At 41.2% G+C, this 22,647-nt stretch overlaps 1 protein-coding gene across 43 annotated transcripts in view; it reads right to left on the reverse strand.

The window, feature by feature from the left end:
• RIMS2 (regulating synaptic membrane exocytosis 2) overlaps window positions 1-22,647 on the reverse strand; it is a 564,867-nt gene that overhangs the window by 469,233 nt on the left and 72,987 nt on the right. For 23 of the 43 annotated variants that reach the window (XM_056111680.1, XM_056111654.1, XM_056111663.1 and 20 more), the window contains exons 2-3: window positions 649-681; window positions 173-259 (exon numbers count right to left, since the gene is read on the reverse strand). The exons of the other annotated variants lie outside the window; for them this stretch is intronic. In XM_056111680.1, the coding sequence (XP_055967655.1) occupies window positions 173-259; window positions 649-681 (120 nt within the window). The remainder of the gene's footprint in view (window positions 1-172; window positions 260-648; window positions 682-22,647) is intronic. 43 annotated transcript variants of the gene reach the window in all.

Genomic DNA, 22,647 nt, shown 5'->3' on the forward strand with positions numbered 1-22,647 from the left:
TATATATATATTTCTGTCAGGTAACTAATGGTGAAAGTTGTGAGCTTCCAACCTTCTTGTTTCTGAGTAGTGCTCCAGGGTAATAGCAGCACATGGGGAGTATGTGAGTACACTCTTCACTATGTGACACTAGCAGAGAGGATGTTCAGTCTATACAGATCAGCTTACTTACGTCTGTGGTTCCTTTTCATTTTGCTGTTTTTGCTGGGGCTGAAGAACGTTATTTACCAGTTCAGTGATCCCACTAAAGGGAAACCACCTGTTTAAATAAGCAAATAATGTGACTGAATAACCAAATGAATAACAATGTAGGTCTTACCCAAAACAATCAAGATACACAGCACAAAAGCTACAGCCAATGGAAATGTGAGCTCCGATTATCATCCAGGCAACCAGAATAGAGGAAATTTAGATTTGAACACTTAACTGGTCCACAAGCAAGCAGCAAAAAACTACATCCAGTCAATGTGTGGATGAAGTAAGAAGCTGCAGGCAGCTCTCTTACAAGCCAGAGAGCCAGGAAGCAAAGACACACTAGCCGCAGTCTATCCAGTATTAGGAGAAGCTAATACCATCCACGGTGCAAAAAGCAGAATGTGGCAAAGGGACAGAAGTCAAGCCTACTGCACTCAGAATACATGTACTTACTGTGTCGGTTGTGGTTTGTGTTCTTCTTTGATCCTAAAAAGATAAGTTTGCACAACTGAGTGCACTGTACTAAGAACATTATCTATAGATATGGGGTCATATAAAAATGGAAAATGAGGCTTTCACATAGAAAGGCTTAGTGCTTTGCTATATATTTAAATTATACATTTCAATAAACCTTACACACCAAAAAAAGTTGAATCATTTTTTAGTAAATAACTAATATTAAAACTACAGCTGATCTAATGAATCTTCTAGTTTTCTGTATATATTTATTAGTATTGGTAATGAAGTTTCTAAATTAATTATTTTTAAATACCATTTAAAAATTTTTACATCTGGTTTACTAAAGATATATAGATTTTTCTTTTTTATTAAATTTCTTTTTTAATGTAATTGAAAGCAAAAATATTTTAAATAAATAATAGGATCTTTTAAATGCATTATTAAAAGCTCTCAAAATGAATGTATTTACTGTAAAGATACATCAAGAAATTGGGGGCTTAAGTATACATTCCACCTAAAAATAGCTACTAAAATAACTATGTATATTAAATTTAAAATATTCATGAGCTTCAGTAAATTATTCATATAGCTATGAAACAAAAAAATGCATTTAAACTATGGTTAACTTAATTTTTTACTGACTATTTAAGAGTGAAAGGCTAGTGATGCCTCTCAAATTTGATTTTCCAAGTTTTGCCTATGACTGGTGCTCCTAGGAAACCAATGACTCAAGGACATGCTGATCAGCTTGTACTTTTCCAAGGAAAGACTAAGAGGGCCAGAGCAACAGTAGTGTGGGGAGGGCACTTGCCTTGCATGCGGTCAACCCAGGTTCGATCTCCGGCACCCCATATGGTCCTCTGAGCCCACGAGAAGTGATCCCTGAACACAGAGCCCTGAGCTCTGCCAGGTGTGGCCCAAAAGCCAACAAACTAAGGAAAAGACTAAGACCTCAATGTGATCACCAAAATCTATAACTTCCATTAGGAAATTATATTAGCATTGTAAATTAAATGTTCAATTATCTTATTTTCTTTTCTAGTGTGTTCCTATTTTAATGATACAAGCAACAAATGAAAAAACATGCCCTTTTACTTTTTTTGGTCTCTGAATAAGATTCAATCCCCAAAATTATGTTATTTGCATAAGCTTAAAAAATGTATAAAATTTCATAGAAAATGAAACCTATCATCATTTCTTATTTGAATATACTTATATAATAAATAATAAAAAAACTAGTGATGAGAATTATATAAATACAAGTGAGCAGTGACTTGGAGTAGAAGCTGCATCACTGTATTTCTCTGAGAAAACAATAACCTCAATGTTTTAGAATAAAATAAGTCACTGATAGATTATGATAAAGGGATTACCACACCAGCTCATCAATGAAGAACAATTCAAGATTAGTCAAATAAATTTATATCAAAGGTCACAAATACTGTGATCAATAATACAAATGAGAAAGACTTATTAAAGGCATCCTAGTGAATAGTCCAAAAGAAATCATTTGTTTTAATTATTAACAAAAGTTTGCATCAAGGGTAAGAGAAATAGTACGTGAAATTAAGGCATTTGCCTTGCATGCTGCTAACCTCATCTAGTACCTTGTATTGTCTCCTGAATATCACTAGGAAGAATGCTGAACACAGAGCCAAGAGTGAACCATGAGCACTGGATGTGACGCCAAAACAAAGCAAAGTTCTTATAATCACCTATTGATACAAACCTACAAACTGGGCCAATTATATATTTCTACTTGAAATAAAATTTGCATAATGTGCATAAAATTTTAATTACCAAGTTGGGTACTATTTTTGGACTTTAGAAATTATTTATGAAACATATAAACATTTGCATCAGCTTCCCAAATAAAATATGTATCATATGTACTGCACTATAAATATTTGTCCTGTCTTTAAATAGAAGAGTACAAAATTATTCTCCTTTTTTTTTCAGTATTTTACATTAAATCAAACCTCAAAATATCTATCCATAATTAATCTATGTTTACCATTAAAAACCAAGGACAGAGATATAGCGCAGGGATTAAGACATATGCCTTGAATGTGGCTGGCCTTGTTCAACCTCCAGTTCTGTTCATGGTCCCCTGAGCACCACCAGGAATGATCCCTGAGCACAGAGACAGGAGTAAGCCCTGAAACACTGCTGGCATGAGCCCCAAAACAAACCAAAATAGAACCATTAGTATGAAAAAGCATAGACACTATATATTTATTTAGCTATACATTAACAATACTGGAACAAACTCTAAATCCAACAAACTCTAAATTTAGTAATCTAAACCCATTGCTTGGTGGGGAGAAGGGGGCATCCATGGTCCAGTCTGATACATAAAGAATTTGGAGATCATTAATTCCACCCTTTTAACAAGAAAAAAAGCTGACCGAAGCTCACGCCAATGCTTTAGTATAGCAGGTAGAGTGCTTGCCTTGCACGAGACAAAGTTCCATCCCCAGCACCATATATGGTCCTCAAACTCCACGAGAAGTGATCCCTGAGCACAGAGCCAGGAGCAAGTCGTGACCAGGTATGGCCCAAAGGCAAAAAGAAAAAGAAAAAAAGGAAGAAAAGAAAGAGAAAGAAAATAAATAGCTTTGCTTGGAGTCATTAAAGAATTATGGTCAAAGGCAGATTGGAGCCAGAGAACCAAAAGAAATTGGCAAGAAACAGAATAGCAGTTCACCCAGAACACAGGCCCATCAGCAGATCCTACAGAGCTAGGAGCTGTAGAAAAGCTCCAATCAAAACTGACAAACTGCAGAAGACTTGGTGGGCTAGAGAGAGTTTACAAGTCTAAGGAAGGGTCAAGAAAATAGCTCATTTGGTAGATTTGAATTTTATTCCCAGCTCCACATTTCCTCCACCAATAAAATAAAATTCTAGGGGTTAGAAAATACAAGGTTTAAGGCACTTGCCTCTGCATGTGGCTAATCCCAGTTCAGTTTCTGGCACCAGAGCCAGATCACACATAGGTCACCCACACATAGTAGGGTGTGACCTGAAAACCAATCAATCAATCAATCAATCAATCAAATTCCCTGGAGTGCTGTGCAGAGGTATGTTTTGCTTTATCTCCAGGAGTAGCACTGTAGTACTGTCCTCCCACTGTTCATCAATTTGTTCAAGCAGGCCCAGTAACATCTCCGGAGTGAGATTTGTTGTCACTGTGTTTGGCATATTGAATACGTCACGGGTAGCTTGTCAGGCTTTGCAGAGTGGGTGGGATACTCTCGGTAGCTTGCCGGGCTCTCAGGGAGGGGCGGAGGAATCGAATCCAGGTCGGCCAGGTCAGCTGGGTCGGCTGCATGCAAGGCAAACACCCTACCCACTGTGCTATCACTGCGAAAGGAAATCTCTTCCTACAGTGAGCAGGATGCAAAGGACTATACTCAGACCTTAGGAGAGCTCTCTATAATGTTTGTTTGTTTTTAATTTTTTTATTTCATTAAAGAACTGATTTACAAAGTCATTGATAGTTGAGTTTTAGGCATACAATAATTCAACACCAATCCTACCATCAATGTCAACATCCCTGTAACTGTTCCTGGGTTCCATCCCCACCCCACCCCCAACCCATTCCCTCCAGCCAACTTGATAGAAGCATTACAGAGTTTCAGTAGTTGCAGCTTAGGTCTCATGTTTTCAATGTTGTTGAGTGTGTGTTTTGGGTATATGGCTATACCACTCTCCCATATCACCAGTATAACTGAAGCCCTGATGCCTGCTCATCCGAATTACTTCCTGTTCTCTTCTCCCCGCACCCTCACCCTCTTGATTTCTCTCCTCCACTGTCGTTCTCTCTTGGGGTCTTGACTGGGGTCAAGGGTAATCTCCACAATGCCATAATTCTAGCCACAAGGAATATCTATCACCAAAGTCTGGCCAACTGGGGTCTTGCCAAGCCAAACAAACCTGAGGACAGCAAATCCTCAATAAAATCCCACTGTGTCCTTCAATGTGAGAGAAGGGACATAGCAAGTATAGGTCCTCCTAATCTTCAAAAGAGCAGAAACAACTCCCTTTAGCTCAGGTCACTTAGGGAACTTACAGGATTTTTGTAAACAGCCTTTCCACCTCATCAACAAAGTTCCTAGGGTAACAACTGTGACTTGTAACAAAAGCTCTGCAAGTTTTAGATTGTTATTTAGTAAGGAATTTCTTCCCAGAGACAAAAAAGGAAGGCAAAAACAGTGTGGGAAGAAGAGCACATTCTAGAAAACTCAAAGGAAGAAAGCAGAGGTGTCTCTAGACAAAGCAGGAGCAGAATCTATATGGGGCGCCATTCCAGCTCTGGAGCCTAGCAAAAGCTTTCAACTTAAAGAAGGCTTGAAGCTAATTAAGTCTGAACTGAATTGCATAAGTCACAAATAAATATAAGTTCCACAGAACTCATACAAGCAAGAAAAAAGCAGAATGAAATACCCTCAATGTCAAAAGACCAAAATTACAGCCTAACATTCTGTTACAGTAGAATTATTTCAAATGTAAAGGAGAAAAACTTCCTCACACAAAAATTAGCAAATGTTTTATCAGTCAGTTGACAGTCCTGCAAGAACTGTTAAAATGAAGTTGTTCAGAAAGAAGTAAATGATATATGTGGAATCTCAGAGCTCTAATAAAGAAGAAACTATTTAAGGAAGGATGAATGAGAGTGAAATATAACATTTTGTTTTAATTTACTGATCCAACTTGTTTGTTCAAAATAAAAACCATAATATTGGGGCTGGAGCGATAGCACAGCGGTTAGGGCATTTGCCTTGAACGCCGCCGACCCAGATTCGATTCCCAGCATCCCATATGATTCCCTGAGCACCACCAGGGTTAATTCCTGAGTGCAGAGCCAGGAGTAACCCCTGTGCATCACCGGGTGACACACAGAAAAAAACAAAAAACAAAACAAATCATAATATTGTAGCAATCACAGCTGATGAATAAATGAAATAAATGCCATCCATTTTAAGGACAAGAAGAAATGATTAGGGATATTATGTTGGGGCTGCATATTTTATACCTCAGGGCTAAGAGTGAATGCACCTGTCCTAACAAGGCCCACTGCTAGTAAACCACAGCAGCTCAAGATTGAATAGGCCTGATTGGCTGAGTATGTACAGGAAGTGACCTCTGAACCCCCTAAACATTGCTTAGGAGATCTACAATTGGAACCCCACCAGAAAGGAAAAATAATAAAACTTTGTTTTACAAAAGGATATTCTCTCATAAAATACCAGTACTACCCTCTACCATCCTGAGTACTGTCATCTAAAAATGAACCTGAATCATTGTAAATGTACAACCACTCAGGGCTTAAGGGAGTATAATTCATATGCTGAGATAAAATGGAATCAAACTGCATAAAAGTACTGAATGAAAAGCAGAAAAGGAAAAGAATGGGTAGAAACAGGAGAGGGAAAGCAAAAGACAGAGAGATGCAGAGAGGCAAAGAATGGAACAGTCACAAATATGAAGTCTATAAATCAGATTATACCAGCAATCACTTTAAATGCAAGTGATCCAAATACATTGATTAAAATGTAAACAAATAAACTTTTTAAATGTTCCAATATGTTGTCTATTTTTTAAAAAATTTTATTGAATCACCGTGAGGTAGTTACAAGCTTTCATGTTTGGGTTACAATCACACAATGATCGAACACCCATCCCTCCACCAGTGCACATTCCCCACCACCAATATCCCCAGTATACACCCCCCTCCCCCCTCCCCCTACCTCCATGGCGGACAATATTATCCATACTTCTCTCTACTTTGGGGCATTATGGTTTGCAATACAGACACTGAGAGGTTATCATGTTTGGTCCTTTATCTACTTTCAGCACACATCTCCCATCCCGACCAATTCCTCAAGCCATCATTTTCTTAGTTATCCCTTCCCTATTCCAGCCTTCTCCCCTCCACTCATGAGGCAGGCTTCCAACTATGGAGCAATCTTCCTGCCCCGTGTATCTACTATCCTTAGGTGTCAGCTTCATGTTATGTTGTTTTATACTCCACAAATGAGTGCAGTCCTTCTATGTCTGTCCCTCTCTTTCTGACTCAATTTCACTCAGCATGATATTCTCCACGTCTATCCATTTATAAGCAAAGATCATGACTTCATCTCTCCTGACAGCTGCATAGTATTCCACTGTGTAGATGTACCAAAGTTTCTAAACCAGTCATCTGTTCTAGGGTACTTGGGTTGTTTCCAGATTTTGGCTATTGTGAACAGTGCTGCAATGAACATATAGGTACAGATGTCATTTCTACTGTGCTTTTTTGCATCCTCAGAATACATTCCCAGAAGTGGTATTGTGGGGTCATATGGAAGCTCAATTTCTAGTTTTTCAAGGACTGTCCATATTGTTTTCCAGAAAGGATGGACTAGTGGGCACCAACCAGTTTTCTATTACTGGTTATAAATAACATATGAAGCCACGTGGCTGCAGTAGTGGCCACGTGATTTTGAAATTCCGAAATTTAAACAATTAAATCTGGAGGGATTTCTTGCCAAAACCTGCTAGGTTCCGAGATTTGTTCCTGAGTCTCTGGGATCATGGCCATTATGCAGCTTGATCAGGAGCCAGAGAGGCCATTCATGGGTGGTGACTCGCAGTCTCATTGGGATGGGGAGGAAAGGGCCAGCTCCAACCCCATCCCGTGAAACCCCACATGTCTCGTCACTGAGGGCCCAAACCTGACTGTCCAATGGCATTTGGCAGATGGTGGCCACCAGGCCGCCAAGGGGGAGCAGGCGGAGAGACAGCACCCTTTCCCCCCCGGGGTGGCCTGGCAACAGCAACCTACTGTGTGGTCTGGACGCATTTCTTCCAAAAGCTGCTGGGTTTCAAGATTTGTTTCTGAGTCTTTGGGATCATGGTCATTAAGCAACTTGATGAGGAGCCAGAGAGGCCTTTTGTGGGCAGCGACTCAGGGTCTCAATGGGATGGGGAGGAAACGGCCGGCTCCACCACCATCCCGTGAGGCCCGGTGTGCCTTGCCACTGAGTACCCAAACATGTCCAGTGGCCTCCGGAGGATGGTGGCCACCAGAATGCCAGGGGGAACAGGCTAAGGCATGAAACTCATTCCCACCTGGGGTGGCCCAGCGCCAGTAACCTGCCTGAGGGACCAGACTCAAATATTTCTGCCAAAAGCCGTTGGGTTTCAAGATTTGTTTGAGTTTCTGAGATCATAGCCATTTAGCAGCTTGATCAGGAGCCAGAGAGGCCATTTGTGGGCGGCGACTCGGGGTCTCATTGGGATGGGGAGGAAAGGGCCGGCTCCAACCCCATTCTGTGAGGCCTGGCATGTCTCATCACTGCGGACCCAAACCTGACTGTCCAATGGCCTCTGGAAGATGGCAGCCACCAGGCTGCCAAGAGGGAGCAGGCGGAGGGACAGCACGCTTTTCCCCCTGGGGTGGTTCAGCAATAGTAACCTACTGAGGGGTCCAGACGCATTTCTGCCAAAAGTCAGTGGGTTTCAAGATTTGTTTCTCAGTCTCTGAGATCATGGTCGTTAAGCAGTTCAATCAGGAACTAGAGAGCCCTTGCTTCCAATTATATAGCTGAGCCGGAGGTGGTTTGTGGGTGTGTCTCCCACATACCTAACTTTTGGCCATTTACTTTCTTGGTAAACTTTGTCCCAAGTTTTTAGGGTCTGGCCAAAGGCACGGCAGCAACTTGGGGGTATCTGGAAGTCTGAAGGCGCTATGAGACTGCTGATGCACTCACCTCACAGGTACAAACAGACTTGCTGGCAGCACCATACCCCCTACTCTCTCATTGTTGTTTTGATTTGCATCTCCCTGATGGCTAGCGATGTGGAGCATTTTTTCATGTGCCTTTTGTCCATTTGTATTTCTTTTTTGAGGAAACTTCTGTTCATTTCTTCTCCCCATTTTTTGATGGGGTTGGAGGTTTTTTTCTTGTACAATTCTACTAGTGTCTTGTATATCCTGGATATTAATCCCTTATCTTGGTGTTCCTTCCCGGAGCCCCTTAGGGGAGCGGGTTGAGCTTTCCTCCCCGCCCCGACCAGGGCTCCAGCAGCCGAAGACCTCCAGGACCAGCCACCACCATGCTGAGACCACTCTCCGCACACATGAAGGTACTGGCAGAGGGACAAAGTCATGCGGGTTCCGGGGCGAGATCTCCAAGCCTACTCAGATTTGGGCCGAGCATCCTCCACCCAGATCCTCCAAATTCCAGTAGGCGGGGGTCACACCCACCACCTGGCCCCTGGCGCCGTGTAATCCCATTAGCGCCCAAGACTCAGAGACTATAAAATCCAGATCCCGGAACCGCGCGGCCGCAAATGCGGCCGCGCGATATCTTATCAGAACTTTTTTTATGACATCTTATTGTCTTATTCCTACTTTGGACAAACTTGCAGGCTATCGAATGTAGCCTGCCCACAGGGCAGAGTCTGGCAAACTCCCCGTGGCATACCAAATGTGCCAAATACCAGTAACAATGATGGGTCTCATTCTCCTAAATAGCCTTGAATATAATCTCAGGGCTAGGATGAAAGAGACGTTACTGGGGCTGGCTCGAGGCAATCGACGAATAACAGGATGATGAAATGAAATGAAATCCCTTATCAGATGGGTATTGGGTAAATATTCTTTTCCATTCTGTGGGCTCTTTCTGTATTTTGTTCACTGTTTCTTTTGAAGTGCAGAAGCTTCTTAGTTTGATGCAGTCCCATTTGTTTATGTTTGCTTCCACTTGCATGGTCAGTGCTGTTTCATCCTTAAAGATGCTTTTAGCTTCAATGTCATGGAGAGTTCTGCCTACATTTTCCTCTATGTTCCTTATGATTCATGTCTGATACTGAGGTCTTTAATCCACTTTGATCTGACTTTTGTGCCTGGCATTAGACAGAAGTCAGAGTTCAATTTTTTGCAGGTAGTTATCCAGTTTTCCCAGCACCACTTGTTGAAGAGACTTTCCTTGATCTACTTCACATTTCTTGCTCCTTTGTCAAAGATTGAGTGGTCAAATATTTGGGGATGGAATACCAATGGAACAGAATATTCAACTCTGTTCCATTGGTATGCAGTTCTGTTTCTAGCCCAATACCATGCTGTTTTAATTACTACTGTTTTGTAGTAGAGTTTAAAGTTGGGGAAGGTGATGCCACCCATCTTCTTTTTCCCCAAGGATTGCTTTAGCTATTCGTGGGGCTTTATTGTTCCATATGAATTTTAGGAGTGTTTTGTCTATTTCTTTGAAAAATGTCATGGGTATCCTGATAGGGACTGCATTAAATTTGTATAGTGCTTTGGGCAATATTGCCATTTTGATAATGTTAATCCTCCCTATCCATGAGCAGGGAATGTGTTTTCATTTCCTAGTGTCCTCTTTTATTTCTTGAAGCAGTGTTTTGTAATTTTCCTTGTATAGGTTCTTCACCTCTCTTGGTTAAGCTTATTCTGAGGTACCTGATTTTTTAAGGTACTACTGTGAACGGGATTGTTATTTTAACATCTCTTTCTTCTCTTTCATTATTTGTATATAAGAAAGCAATGAACTTTTGGGTCTTGATTTTGCAGTCTGCCCCTTTACTATACTGACCTATTGTTTCTAGGAGCTTTTCTGTAGTGTTTCTAGGGTTTTCTAAGTATAGTATCATATCCGTCTGCAAAAAGTGATAGCTTGACCTCTTCCTTTCCTATCTGTATGCCCTTGATATCATTTTCTTGCCTAACTGCTATGGCCAGAACTTCCAGTACTATATTAAATAGGAGTGGCGAAAGCAGGAAACCTTGTCTTGTTCCCAATCTTAGAGGGAAGGTGTTTAGTTTTTCCTCATTGAAAATGATACTTGCCAAAAAAAAAAAAGAGAATGATACTTGCCGTGGGTTTGTGGTAGATGGCTTTGACTATATTGAGGTAATTTCCTTCTATGCCCATTTTGCTGAGGATTTTCATCATAAACGGGTGCTGGATCTTGTCAAATGCTTTCTCTGCATTTACTGATATTATCATATGGTTTTATTATTTCTTTTATTGATATGATGAATTATGTTGATTGACTTGAGAATGTTAAACCATCCATGCATCCCTGAGATGAATCCTACTTGGTCGTGGTGTATGATCTTTTTGATGAATCGTTGGATTCTATTTTGAAAATATTTTGGCTAATATTTTGTTGAGGATCTTTGCACATGTGTTCATCAGGGATATAAGCCTGTAATTCTCTTTCTTTGTGGTATCTGTCTGATTTTTGATATTAGGAAGATATTTGCTTCATAGAAACTGTTCGGAAGTGTTTCTGATACTTCAATTTCATGGAAAAGCTTAAAGAGGATTGGGAGTAAGTCCTCTTTAAAGATTTGGAAGAATTCACTAGTGAATCCATCTGGGACTAGGACTTTTGTAATCACAAAAGTAGACTTTTTGTGACTGTTTCAATTTCTTTCATGGTAAATGTTTATACACCTAATGAGGGATCAGTGAAGTACTTAAAACGACTACTCATAGACCTGAAGAAAGACATCGATAGCAACACAATTCTAGAGGGAGATTTCAACACCGCTTTATCACTTTCAATAGATCAACCAGACTCAAAATTAGTAAGGACATACTTTATCTGAGGGAAGAAATGGAAGAAAGGGGCTTAATAGATATATACAGGTCACTTCATCCTCAAAAAGCTGAATACACATTCTTCTCAAGTGTGCATGGGACATTCTCCAAGATGGACCACATTCTGAGCTACAAAACACACCTCCACAAAATGAAGAAGATAGAGATAGTATCAACAATCTTCTCAGACCATGATGTGCTGAAAATAGAAATAAATCATACACAAACAGAAAATCAAATCAAAAACCTGGAAATTAAACAGCTCACTATTAGACAACGAGTGGCTTAGAAAGGAAATCAAAATGGAAATCAAAAGATTCCTGGAAAGGAACGAAAATGAGGACACGAGTTACCAAAACTTATGGGACATGGCAAAAGCTGTGTTAAGAGGAAAGTGTATAGCTCTACAAACATTCCTCAGGAAGGAAAACCGAGCCCACATAAATAACCTAACCTCACAGCTCAAGAGCCTGGAGAAGGACCAACAAAAGGAGCCCAACCCAGGCAGAAGGAAGAAAATAATAAAGCTCAGAGCAGAAATAAACAATATAAAAACCAAAAATACAATCAGAAAGATCAATGAAAGCAAGATCTGGTTCTTTGAGAAAATAAAACAAGATCGATAAACCTCTAGCAAGACTCACAAAAAAAGGGAGAGAGAAAACCCTAATAAACCAAATCAGAAATGGAAAGGGGGACATCACAACAGAAACTACAGAAATTCAAAGGATCCTCAGAGATTACTTTGAAAAGCTTTATGCCACAAAACAAGAAAACCTTGAAGAAATGGATAAATTCTTATATTCCTATAGCCTCCCAAGGCTGAACCAAGAAGACCTGGAATATATGTTGTCTATTTTTTTTAAAAAAAACTATTTTAAATATATACGCAAACAAAATATATGCATTAAAATATACTATGATGACACTAATAAAAAAGTAAAGTGTAGTGTAGCCACATTAATTTCATGCAAAGTCAACTTCAAGGCCAGAAAAATAGAGGCAGAAAGGAGGCATTTTATTATAATAATAATAAAGGGGTGGATTCCTTTAAAATTAAACAACAATCTCTAATATATATGAACCTATAAGACCAATGACAAAACACTGTCACTGCCACTGACCTCCCGTTGTTCATCAATTTGCTCAAGTGGGCCCAGTAACATTGTGAGACTTGTTACTGTGTTTGGCATATCGAATACAACACGGGTAGCTTGCCAGGCTTTGCCGTGCGGGCAAGATACTCTCTGTAGCTTGCTGGGCTCTTCAAGAGGGGTGGAGGAATCGAATTCGGGTTGGCCATGTTGGCTGCGTGCAAGGCAAATTCTCTACCTGCTGTGCTATGGCTCCAATGGCAAAATACAAAAGGCAAAAATAGATCTGCAACAAGACCAATCCATGGCTACCGTTAAGTGATTTCCCACTTCAATAAGTAATTGACAGATCCAGCATGCAGAAAATCAGAAAAGATGCTGAACTGAACAAGAGCCACTAAAATGTATCGAACTGACATTCTATAATACTTAACCCAGAAATAGCAGAATACACATGATTCTAAAGTCACATGTAACTCTTCGCACCAATGCATCACATTATGGGTAAAAACAATCTTTCAAAAATGTAAAAAATATAAATTATACAACATATGCCCCCACGTTTACAATAAAATCAAACTAGAAATAACAGAACTAGCACAGCAGTAGGGCGTTTGCCTTGCACGCAGCCAACATGGCCGACCCGAGTTCGATTCCTCCGCCCCTCTCAGAGAGCCCGGCAAGCTACCGAGAGTATCTCGCCCGCATGGCAAAGCCTGGCAAGCTACTCATGATGTATTCAATATGCCAAACACAGTAACAACAAGTCTCACGATGGAGACATTACTGGGCCCGCTCGAGCAAATCAATGAACAATGGGAGGACAGTGACAGTGACTTGTTTGTTTGTTTGTTTGTTTTTTGTACCATACCCACTAATGCTCAAAAGTTACTCCTGGTGATGCCTGGGGGGGGGGGGGGGGGGACTACATGGGATACCAGAGTTTGAACCCGAGTGAGTTGTTTGTAAGGTTGTAAGGCAAGTGCCCTACCCACTGTACTATCTCTCCAGCCCTAAATCACATACTTCTAAATTACACATAGTCAATGGAAAATACTGGAGAAGTCTTAAGTAGTTTGATCAGAGTGAAAATGTAAAACAACCTAACAAAATGTGTGAGGTGGAACTAAATCAGTGCTTAGACAAAAATGTCTGGGAAGGAAGGAGGGAGGGAGGGAGGGAGGGCGGGAAGGGAGGGAGGGAGGGAGGGAGGGAGGAAGGGAGGGTAATCTGAAATCTGGCAAAAAAATACGAGAGAAAATTGTATCAATCCTCTGCCACCTCTTTCAGAAAAAAGAAGCTAAGCGACCAGTAACAAACTAATTCTCTTAGAGCTACAGCAGCCTTATACAAAAATCAAAGAAAAGAAAATGATGGATCCATGTCCCTCATAATACAAATGCAAATATCTTAGCAACACAACAGCAATCGGAATCCCACAATGTATAAAGAAAACAATTGTACAACATGCCCACAGATCCTGATAGTCAAAATCATTTCAATTATCACATCAAAGACTAGAGAAAATCCAAACAACATGGCACAATCCAACTAATTCATAATAATGATTAAAAATATCCCAGCACAACAGGAATGTAAGAAATTTATTAAAGTTTTAAAGCACAAAACTGACAAATAACACAACACTAAATAATTAAAAATAAAGGTTTTTTCCCTTGGATCAGTGAAGAACTGATCACAGAGCAGTTATATAGGAAATTTTTAGGTGTTTGGACCTGTTACGTTAGATAATTTGTAGAGACATTACTGGTGCCCACTCAAGCAAATCAATGAACAACGGGAGGACAGTGCTACAGTGCTACAATTGAAAAAGATTAAGAATGGGCACTGGTGGAGGGTTGGGTAGTCGATCATTGTATAACAGAAGCCCAAGCATGAAAGTTTGTAAGTCTACAACTGTACCTCATGGTGTTTCACTAATTAAAAAAAAAAGGAGAGAGAGAGAGAGAGAGAGAGAGAGAGAGAGAGAGAGAGAGAGAAAGAGAGATTACAATTAGAAAATAAACAATTAAATTGACTAGAACATGACTGACACAGATACAGTCCTCAGCACCTCATATGGTCCCCCAAACACAGACAGGAGTGATTTCTTGACTACAGCTGGGTGTGGCTCAATATCCTGCCCCCACCAAAAACTAAAAATAAATCTCCACTAGATGAAATTGATGCTGATTGCAGAGAGGTATCTGCTTTCATGAACTCTGTAGGTTTTTTTTAAACTATTTTTTTATTTCACTAAAGAACCATGATTTACGAAGTTATTAAGAATTGAGTTTTAGGTATATAATATTTCCATCCCCATCACTCCAACACCAGTCACCCCCACCAATGTTCCCACTGGTTCTTCAATCTCATATAGACATAGTGGCGGGGGGGGGGGGAGGGAAACAGATGAAACTTATGAAACTTATGGAATAGGTTTCATGCATACTCTGTACAAAATGTATTCTACATACTCTTTAAAAATTCAGCCAGATTTGGACCACATTTTTTCAGTAAGCTAAAGTATTACAAGAACTGCTTCACAGTACTTTTTTAAGAAGGTTGGGGGCAGGGAGAAAATGTAATTCAAGTGGTAGAGAACATATCTTTAAATCTTGCACATGCAAAGCCCTGGGTTCAATCCTGATACAACAAGCCTACCTCCAGTACCAATCTGTGTAGTTCCAATGACTCCTGAGCACCTCCAGGCCTGAGAACTGCTGGGTGTGGCCCAAAAAAGTAATAAGTAAATAAAAAATTATATCAAGGCACTTAATGTAAAAGTACTTTAAATAAGCTAACACAAGATGATTGAGAAAAATATTTGGGCAAATAAAATTTCTTAAAATCAAAATGGAGAGAACAATTATGCATCCAATTATCTTAAAACTAAAGATGTTTGTGGCCATAGTAATACTACAGTAGGCAAGGTGCTTGCCTTGAGTGTGGCCAACCCAGATTCAATCCCTGGAACCCCATATGGTCCCCCAATTCGACCAGGAGGGAGCCCTGAGTACAGAGCCAGGAGTAAGCACTGACCATTGTTGTGTGTGTCCCAGAAACCTAAGAAACAAAATGAACAAAAAGCTAAAGATGTTTGGGGGCTGGAGCGATAGCACAGCGGGTAGGGCATTTGCCTTGCACACAGTCGACCCAGGTTCGATTCCCAGCATCCCATATGGTCCCCCGAGCACCGCCAGGAGTAATTCCTGAGTGCAGAGCCAGGAGTAACCCCTGAGCACCGCCCGGTGTGACCCAAAAAGCAAAAAAAAAAACAGAAACAAAAACAAAAAAAAAACTAAAGATGTTTGTTTAATGAAGGACACCTCCACAGACAAATTAAGATACAATAAAAAAAACAGAAAATACCTACAATATTAAAGACATTAATAGCTACATGACTCAAAGAATTATCAATCTACAACAACAGCAAAAATCCACTTATATTTCAATACTGATTATGGCCTTTTCTCTCTTTAATAACAAGTGGGAAGATAATGTTTCTGTTTCAATGTTGGACAAAGTTCATCACCAAAATTTCATTTTTCTACTCTCACTGGGAAAACGCTTGAAGGAATAACCAGACTCAGCTGCACACATGCACACAAGTGTGTGTGTGTGTGTGTGTGTTAAGAACAGTAAATGTTGCTCACTTGAGGGCTTTTATTAGTACACCATCATCTACAGAGTGACTCACCATGTACCATAAACTGAACTAAATCTAACGTTAACACATTCAATCCTCTTAACTCTGAAATAGATACTATTGTTACAGAAATCTTCTGATGATGTTTATACTGATCCGTCATTTTAATTTTTATGCAATAAACACCCAAACATACATAAACACATAAAAATAAACAATATAGGGCAGAGCAGAGCAATAGTACAGTAGGTAGAGTATTTGTCTTGCATGTAGCCAACCAGGGTTCGATTCTTGGCATCCCATATGGTCCCCAAAGCACCTCCAGCAGTGATTCCTGAGTGCAGAGCCAGAAGTAAACCTTGAGCATGGCTGGTGTGAACCCAAAAAGCTGAAAAGATAATAAATTAGAGGCTGGAGCGATAGCACAGCGGGTAGGGCCGTTTGCCTTGCACGCAGCCAACCTGGGTTCAATTTCCAGCATCCCATATGGTCCCCTGAGTACCACCAGGAGTAATTCTTGAGTGTAGAACCAGGAATAATCCCTGTGCATCGCCGGGTGTGACCCCCCAAAAAGCAATAATAATAATAATAAATTAATATACAAAAATATGTGTCTCTCTAAATAGAGGACTGTGAAGTTGGTTAGGGTGGTAAAGAATTCAAATGCACTATCTAAAAGCAGTCTTCCTTTACAATAGAATTAAAGTTTGCATTTTGCCGAACTTTTTCATCTATCATGTTTCTTGCTTCAGCTGGCTGTCATGTTTATCCTGTGCTACACAATATTACATTATACACTGTCATTGGGGGGAAGGAAGTATGGGTATGTAAAGGCTACAACGTTTTATTCATTTCAGAGCATAATGAAACTTTCTTACTACAAAGTAAAGCTGTCCATCAGAAAATATTTTGAAGTACCTACTATATCAAGCACAGTTCCAGATACTAAGGACAAAATAGTAAGTAAAATATTTTGCTCTCAAAGATCTCACATTCTAGTTCAAATTTGAGAACAGAGTACTCCTGCAAAGAAATAAGAAAGCATATTTAGAGTCAGGGAGATCACCGAAAGGACTGTAACATGTGTCTGGGATGCATGAGCCCCATGTTCAATACAAGCCCATGAGTACTACCAGGTGAGTCCCTATTGGCCAGAGCATCACCACGTGGTCCAGTCATTCAGGTTCACCTAATGCAGGTCTAGTCCAGACCAACTCATGCTACCCACACCCAACTGCCCTCACACATATTCCATATTAGTTAACACACTTTTTAGAAAACCCTTGCCCCCAAAAACCCTGCTCCAAAACTTTAATAAATCTCACCACTTTTTCAAATTGCCTACCTCATGCTCAAATTATTTCCTGTGGTGAAGGCAAGGAATTGGGGCAAGTTGAGAACAGTCTCGTTTCTCTCTCCAGATTTACAAATACAAAATCTCATCCCAGCCTCAGTTCCAAGCTAAAACTCAGAGAAGGGGTCTTCTCGGAGTGGGGGAAGGCACCTCCCTACACTCCTACATAATTCCAGAGGTCCCTGCAGCCACACTTACATCCCACAACCGCTGTCAAACGCACAGCCCAGTTACATATTCTGGAGTTTCTAGAGCAAGTGGTCTCATTTGCGGCCGCATGACAGCACCAAATTCTACAATGCTGACAATCCCAGTAGGAGCACACCAAGTTAATGGGAAAGTAACACAGAAGCCGACTATGCTGAATAAACAGTGTCACAGAAGGTTCTGCTATCAGCCAATAAGGAACAGTTAAGCAAACCCTCAGACAAGGACTTAATGATCCCATGGTGAGATACCATAAATTTTCACAAACTTTCTTTTACTGAAGTGTTTTTAGATCATTCTATTTGTGAATTTAGTTGTAATAAGCAATATAAAACAAATTATTTTGTGCCTTCTAAAGGGGCAGGCTTGGGAGGTGGTTGGAAAAATGGGGACAATGGTGGGGACAATGGGGGGGTCACACTGGTAGTGGGACTAGTGTTACACTGAATGCCTGTAACAACTGTATTATGAACAACTTTGTAAACCATGTTCTTTAAAGGGGAAATAAATAAATAGGACTCAAGAAGGGCTGAGGCTAATTTCCACCCAGGACTGGCAGCATGAGATGCCCACCAGGAGCAGGAATTCACCACGTTCTCCTTATTACTGTGGCCTTGCCCCCTCAGCATGCTCTCCAGCAACAACAGTATATTTAAAAATGCATGAGACCTAAGGCCTGTGCTTAAACAAAATGATGTCCCCTGGCTCACTTTTCATAAAGGGTGGCGCAAGGACAAAAGGTGATATGAGTGAAAACTATGTCAATTAAGTCAACATTTAGCAAACATTTATAGTCTACAATACCCTAACATTAAAAACTATTGTATGCTTTTAAAGTTAGACTAACTATAACATCTTTCTATTTTGTTTCTAACATATATGCATGTATTAATAATATATATAAGGTCTTTAACTTGATTAATCAAGAAAAAGTATGACATTAATGTGACCCTCAATGTATATAAAAGAATACTTCAGACAACTATATTCAAAAATAGAAGATGCAATGATACCTAAAAAATAGAAATATTTCCACAGTGTACTTAGAAATAAATATTCAGTAAATAAGTTGGAATAAATATACACTTCTACTATGACAGAAACTATAAAGAGATGTCTCTAAAACAACGGATAAAATTAAACAGTACAGTAAAATATATACTCATGTAACTCATAAGACTATGAGAAAAAAGAAACTAAGAAAGAAAAACAGATCGTATATAAAAAAATATAGGTCCAAATTAAATCTTCACCTCACCCCTTATAAAAGCTAGGTAAAAATGTGTAATAAATTTAAATGTAGCGTGAAAATCTATAAGACTTTTGGAACAAGTGAAATTTCTCATCAGTTCGGGTTACACAAAGAGCACTTAGACATGATAAGAAGCATGATCTCAAAATAAAAAATTAATAAACTGAATTTTAGCCATTTTTAACTTTGATATGTGAAAACCCCATTTAGAAGTTTTAAATTGAGTAAGCAAGTAAGTCATAGATTGAAAAAAATTGTAAATCACATATTTTTTACAATAATAAGGCCCTCCCGTTGATCGTCGATTTGCTCGAGCGGGCCCAGTAACGTCTCCATTGGAGACTTTTGTTGTTACTGTGTTTGGCATATCAAATACTCTCAGTAGCTTGCCGGGCTCTCCGAGAGGGGCGGAGGAATCGAACTCGGGTCAGCCATGTTGGCCGCTTGTAAGGCGAACGCCTTACCGCTGTGCCATCACTCCAGCCCACATATTTTTTGCAAAAATTGTAAATCACACATGCAATATGAACTGCAGAATATATAAGAGACTCCTTATCTAGTAAGACAAGCAATTCAATAATTAGAAAATGGGTGAAGATAGGAACAGATACTTTACTGTGAGAATATATTGATAGCAAATTCAATCAATCACAATCAATCACAAATCATCCTGTTATTCGTCGATTGCCTCGAGCAGGCCCCAGTAACGTCTCCTTCATCCTAGCCCTGAGATTATATTCAAGGCTCTTTAGGAGAATGAGACCCATCATTGTTCCTGGTATTTGGCATATTGGGTATGCCACGGGGAGTTTACCAGACTCTGCCGTGTGGGCAGGCTACACACGGTAGCCTGCCAGTTTGTCCAAAGTAGGAATGAGATAATAAGATGTCATAATAAGATGTTGCGCAGCCTTGAATGTGGCCGCACGGTTCCGGGAGCTGGTTTTTATAGTCTCTGAGTCTTGACCGTTGATGGGATTACACGGCGCCAGTAGGCTTGGAGTAGGCTTGGAGATCTCGGCCCCGGAACCCGTGTGGCTTTGTCCCTCTGCCAGTACCTTCATGTGTACGGGGAGTGGTCTCAGCATGGTGGTGGACTGGGTTCCGGGGCCGAGATCTCCAAGCCTACTCGGATTGGGGTCAAGCATCCTCCACCCAGATCCTCCAAATTCCAGTAGGCGGGGGTCACACCCACCAACTGGCCCCCTGGTGCCGTGTAATCCCATTAACAGCCAAGACTCAGAGACTATAAAAACCAGCTCCCAGAAGAGAACAGTGCAGTCTCCTGCCCCTGCGCCTGGCTGTCCTCGCCGGAGCCCCTTGGAGGGGAGCGGGTTGAGCTTTCCTCCCCGCCCCGACCAGGGCTCCGACAGCTGAAGACCTCCAGGACCAGCCACCACCATGCTGAGATAGCAAATTATCACATGAAAATATGTTCAACATTACTAGCAATAAATAAGATGCAAATTAAATCCATAATTAGCTGTCATTATACATCTAGTAAAATGGCTAAAATTATAAACTGGCAATTCAAGTGTAGACAACAATACAGAATAACTGAATATTTCATATATGAAAAAATAAGAATGGAGGACCAGAGAGATAGTACAGTGGATAAGGTGCTTGCCTTACCCACTGTACTGGCCCAAGTTTGATCCTAGCACTGCATACAGTCCCTTGAGAAAAGCCAGGAGTGATCCCTGAGCACAGAGCCAGGAGTAAGCCTTGAGAATAGGTATATATGGCCCAAAAAAACACCAATTTTTTTAAATTTACCAATAAAATTGCATAATGAGATAGTCATTCCAGAAAACACTGACACATTTCCTTTAAAAAACACATTTCCTTTAAAGTTAAACAAATATTTATCATTTGATACAGCAAGCATCTTCTGGATATTTTTCCAAATAAATAAAAGGATAGATACACCAAAAAAAACTACAACAATGTTCATAGTTGCTCTATGTGTGAGACCTAAAAGTATAATAGTCAAAATATCTTCTTACCAGTAAATAGAAAAATTGCAGTATAGCCATACAATGTAAAATTACTTAGTAACAAAGAGAAAAAAACTATACAAGCAACAATCTAGTTATATCTCAAGGACATAATACTGAATTTAAAAATTTTAAATCTAGGGGGTATGGTGCGGCCAGTAGGTCAATCTGTACCTGTGAGGCAAGTGTATCAGCAGCCTGATGGCACCATCAGGCCTTCAGATACCCCAAAATTGCTGCTGTGCCTTTGGCCAGACCCCAAAAACTTGGGGCAAAGTTTACCAAGAGAGTAAACAGCCAAAAGTTAGGTATGTGGGAGACACACCCACAAACTACGTCTGGCTCAGTTATATAATTGGAGGCATGGTCTCTCTGGTTCCTGATCAAACTGCTTAACAGCCATGATCCCAGAGGCTCAGAAACAAATCTTGGAACCCAAAAGCTTTTGACAGAAATGCGTCCTGTTCCTGCAGTAGGTTACTGGGGCTGGGCCACTCCAGGTGGGAATAGGTTTAGTGCCTTGGCCTGTTCCCCTTGGCGGCCTGGTGACCATCATCCTCCAGAGGCCACAGGACAGTCAGGTTTGGGCCTGCAGTGACAAGACATGCGGGACCTCACCAGATGGGAGTGGAACCGGCCCTTTCCTCCCCCACCAAGCGAGACCCCAAGCTGCCGCCTACAAACGGCCTCTCTGGCTCCTGATCAATCTGCTTAACGACCATGAACCCAGAAACTCAGAAACAAATCTCGAAACCCAGCGGCTTTTGGCAGAAATGCATCTGGACCTCATACAAGGTAGCCACCGCCTCAGAGCTTATTGGAAATCCAGGTATGAGTTGGCGATGACAAGCAACTGCAGTCTCATGGGAAGAGGGGCGTTCCCGGCTCGTACTTCACGCCCTACCGAGATCACGAGTTTCCCCCCACAAATAGCTCTCTGGCACAGCCATGGCTCCAGAGGCAAAAGGACTTAATCCAGAGCCCGGCAGCTTGCGGCAGAAAAGTGAATGGACCATGCGTTAAACTACGGTGACATGCCTCCCCAGGAGGGAAAGGGTATTGCTCCCTTCCACCTTTCTACCCCCCGGCAGCAAGGTGGCTGCCGCCTCACAGCTTATTGGAAAGCCAGGTAGGAGCCAGCAGTGATGGGGCAACTGCAGTCTCATGGGAAAGGGGACAGTACCGACTCATCCTTCATGCCCTACTGAGGTCACAAGTTGCCCCCCACGAGCGTCTCCCCAGCACGGCCATGGCTCCAGAGGCAAAAGGACTTAATCCAGAGCCCAGCAGCTTGTGGCAGAAAAATGAATGGACCATGCGTTAAACTACAGCGCCATGCCTCCCTGGGAGGGAAAGGGTATTGCTCCCTTTCACCTTTCTCCCCACCGGCAGCTAGGTGGCCACCGCTTCAGAGATTATTGGAAAGCCAGGTATGAGCCAGCAGTGTCGGGGCAAATGTAGTCTCATGGGAAGGGGATCGGTACCGGCTCATCCTTCATGCCCTACCGAGGTCACGAGTTGTCCCCCACGAGTGGCTCTCTGGCACAGACATGGCTCCAGAGGCAAAAGGACTTAGTCCAGAGCCCGGCAGCTTGCAGCAGAAAAGTAAATGGACCATGCGTTAAACTACGGTGCCATGCCTTCCCAGGGGGGAAAGGGTGTTGCTCCCTTCCGCCTTTTTCCCCCCTGGCAGCAAGGTGGCCGCCTCCTCAGAGCTTATTGGAAAGCCAGGTATGAGCCGGCGGTGACGGGGCAACTGCAGACTCATGGGAAGAGGGGCGGTACGGGTTTGTCCTTCACGCCCTACCGAGGTCCTGAGTTACCCCC

The sequence above is a fragment of the Sorex fumeus genome, unplaced genomic scaffold (genome assembly GCF_029834395.1).
Source record: "Sorex fumeus unplaced genomic scaffold, SorFum_2.1 ptg000002l, whole genome shotgun sequence".
Classification (NCBI taxonomy): domain Eukaryota; kingdom Metazoa; phylum Chordata; class Mammalia; order Eulipotyphla; family Soricidae; genus Sorex; species Sorex fumeus.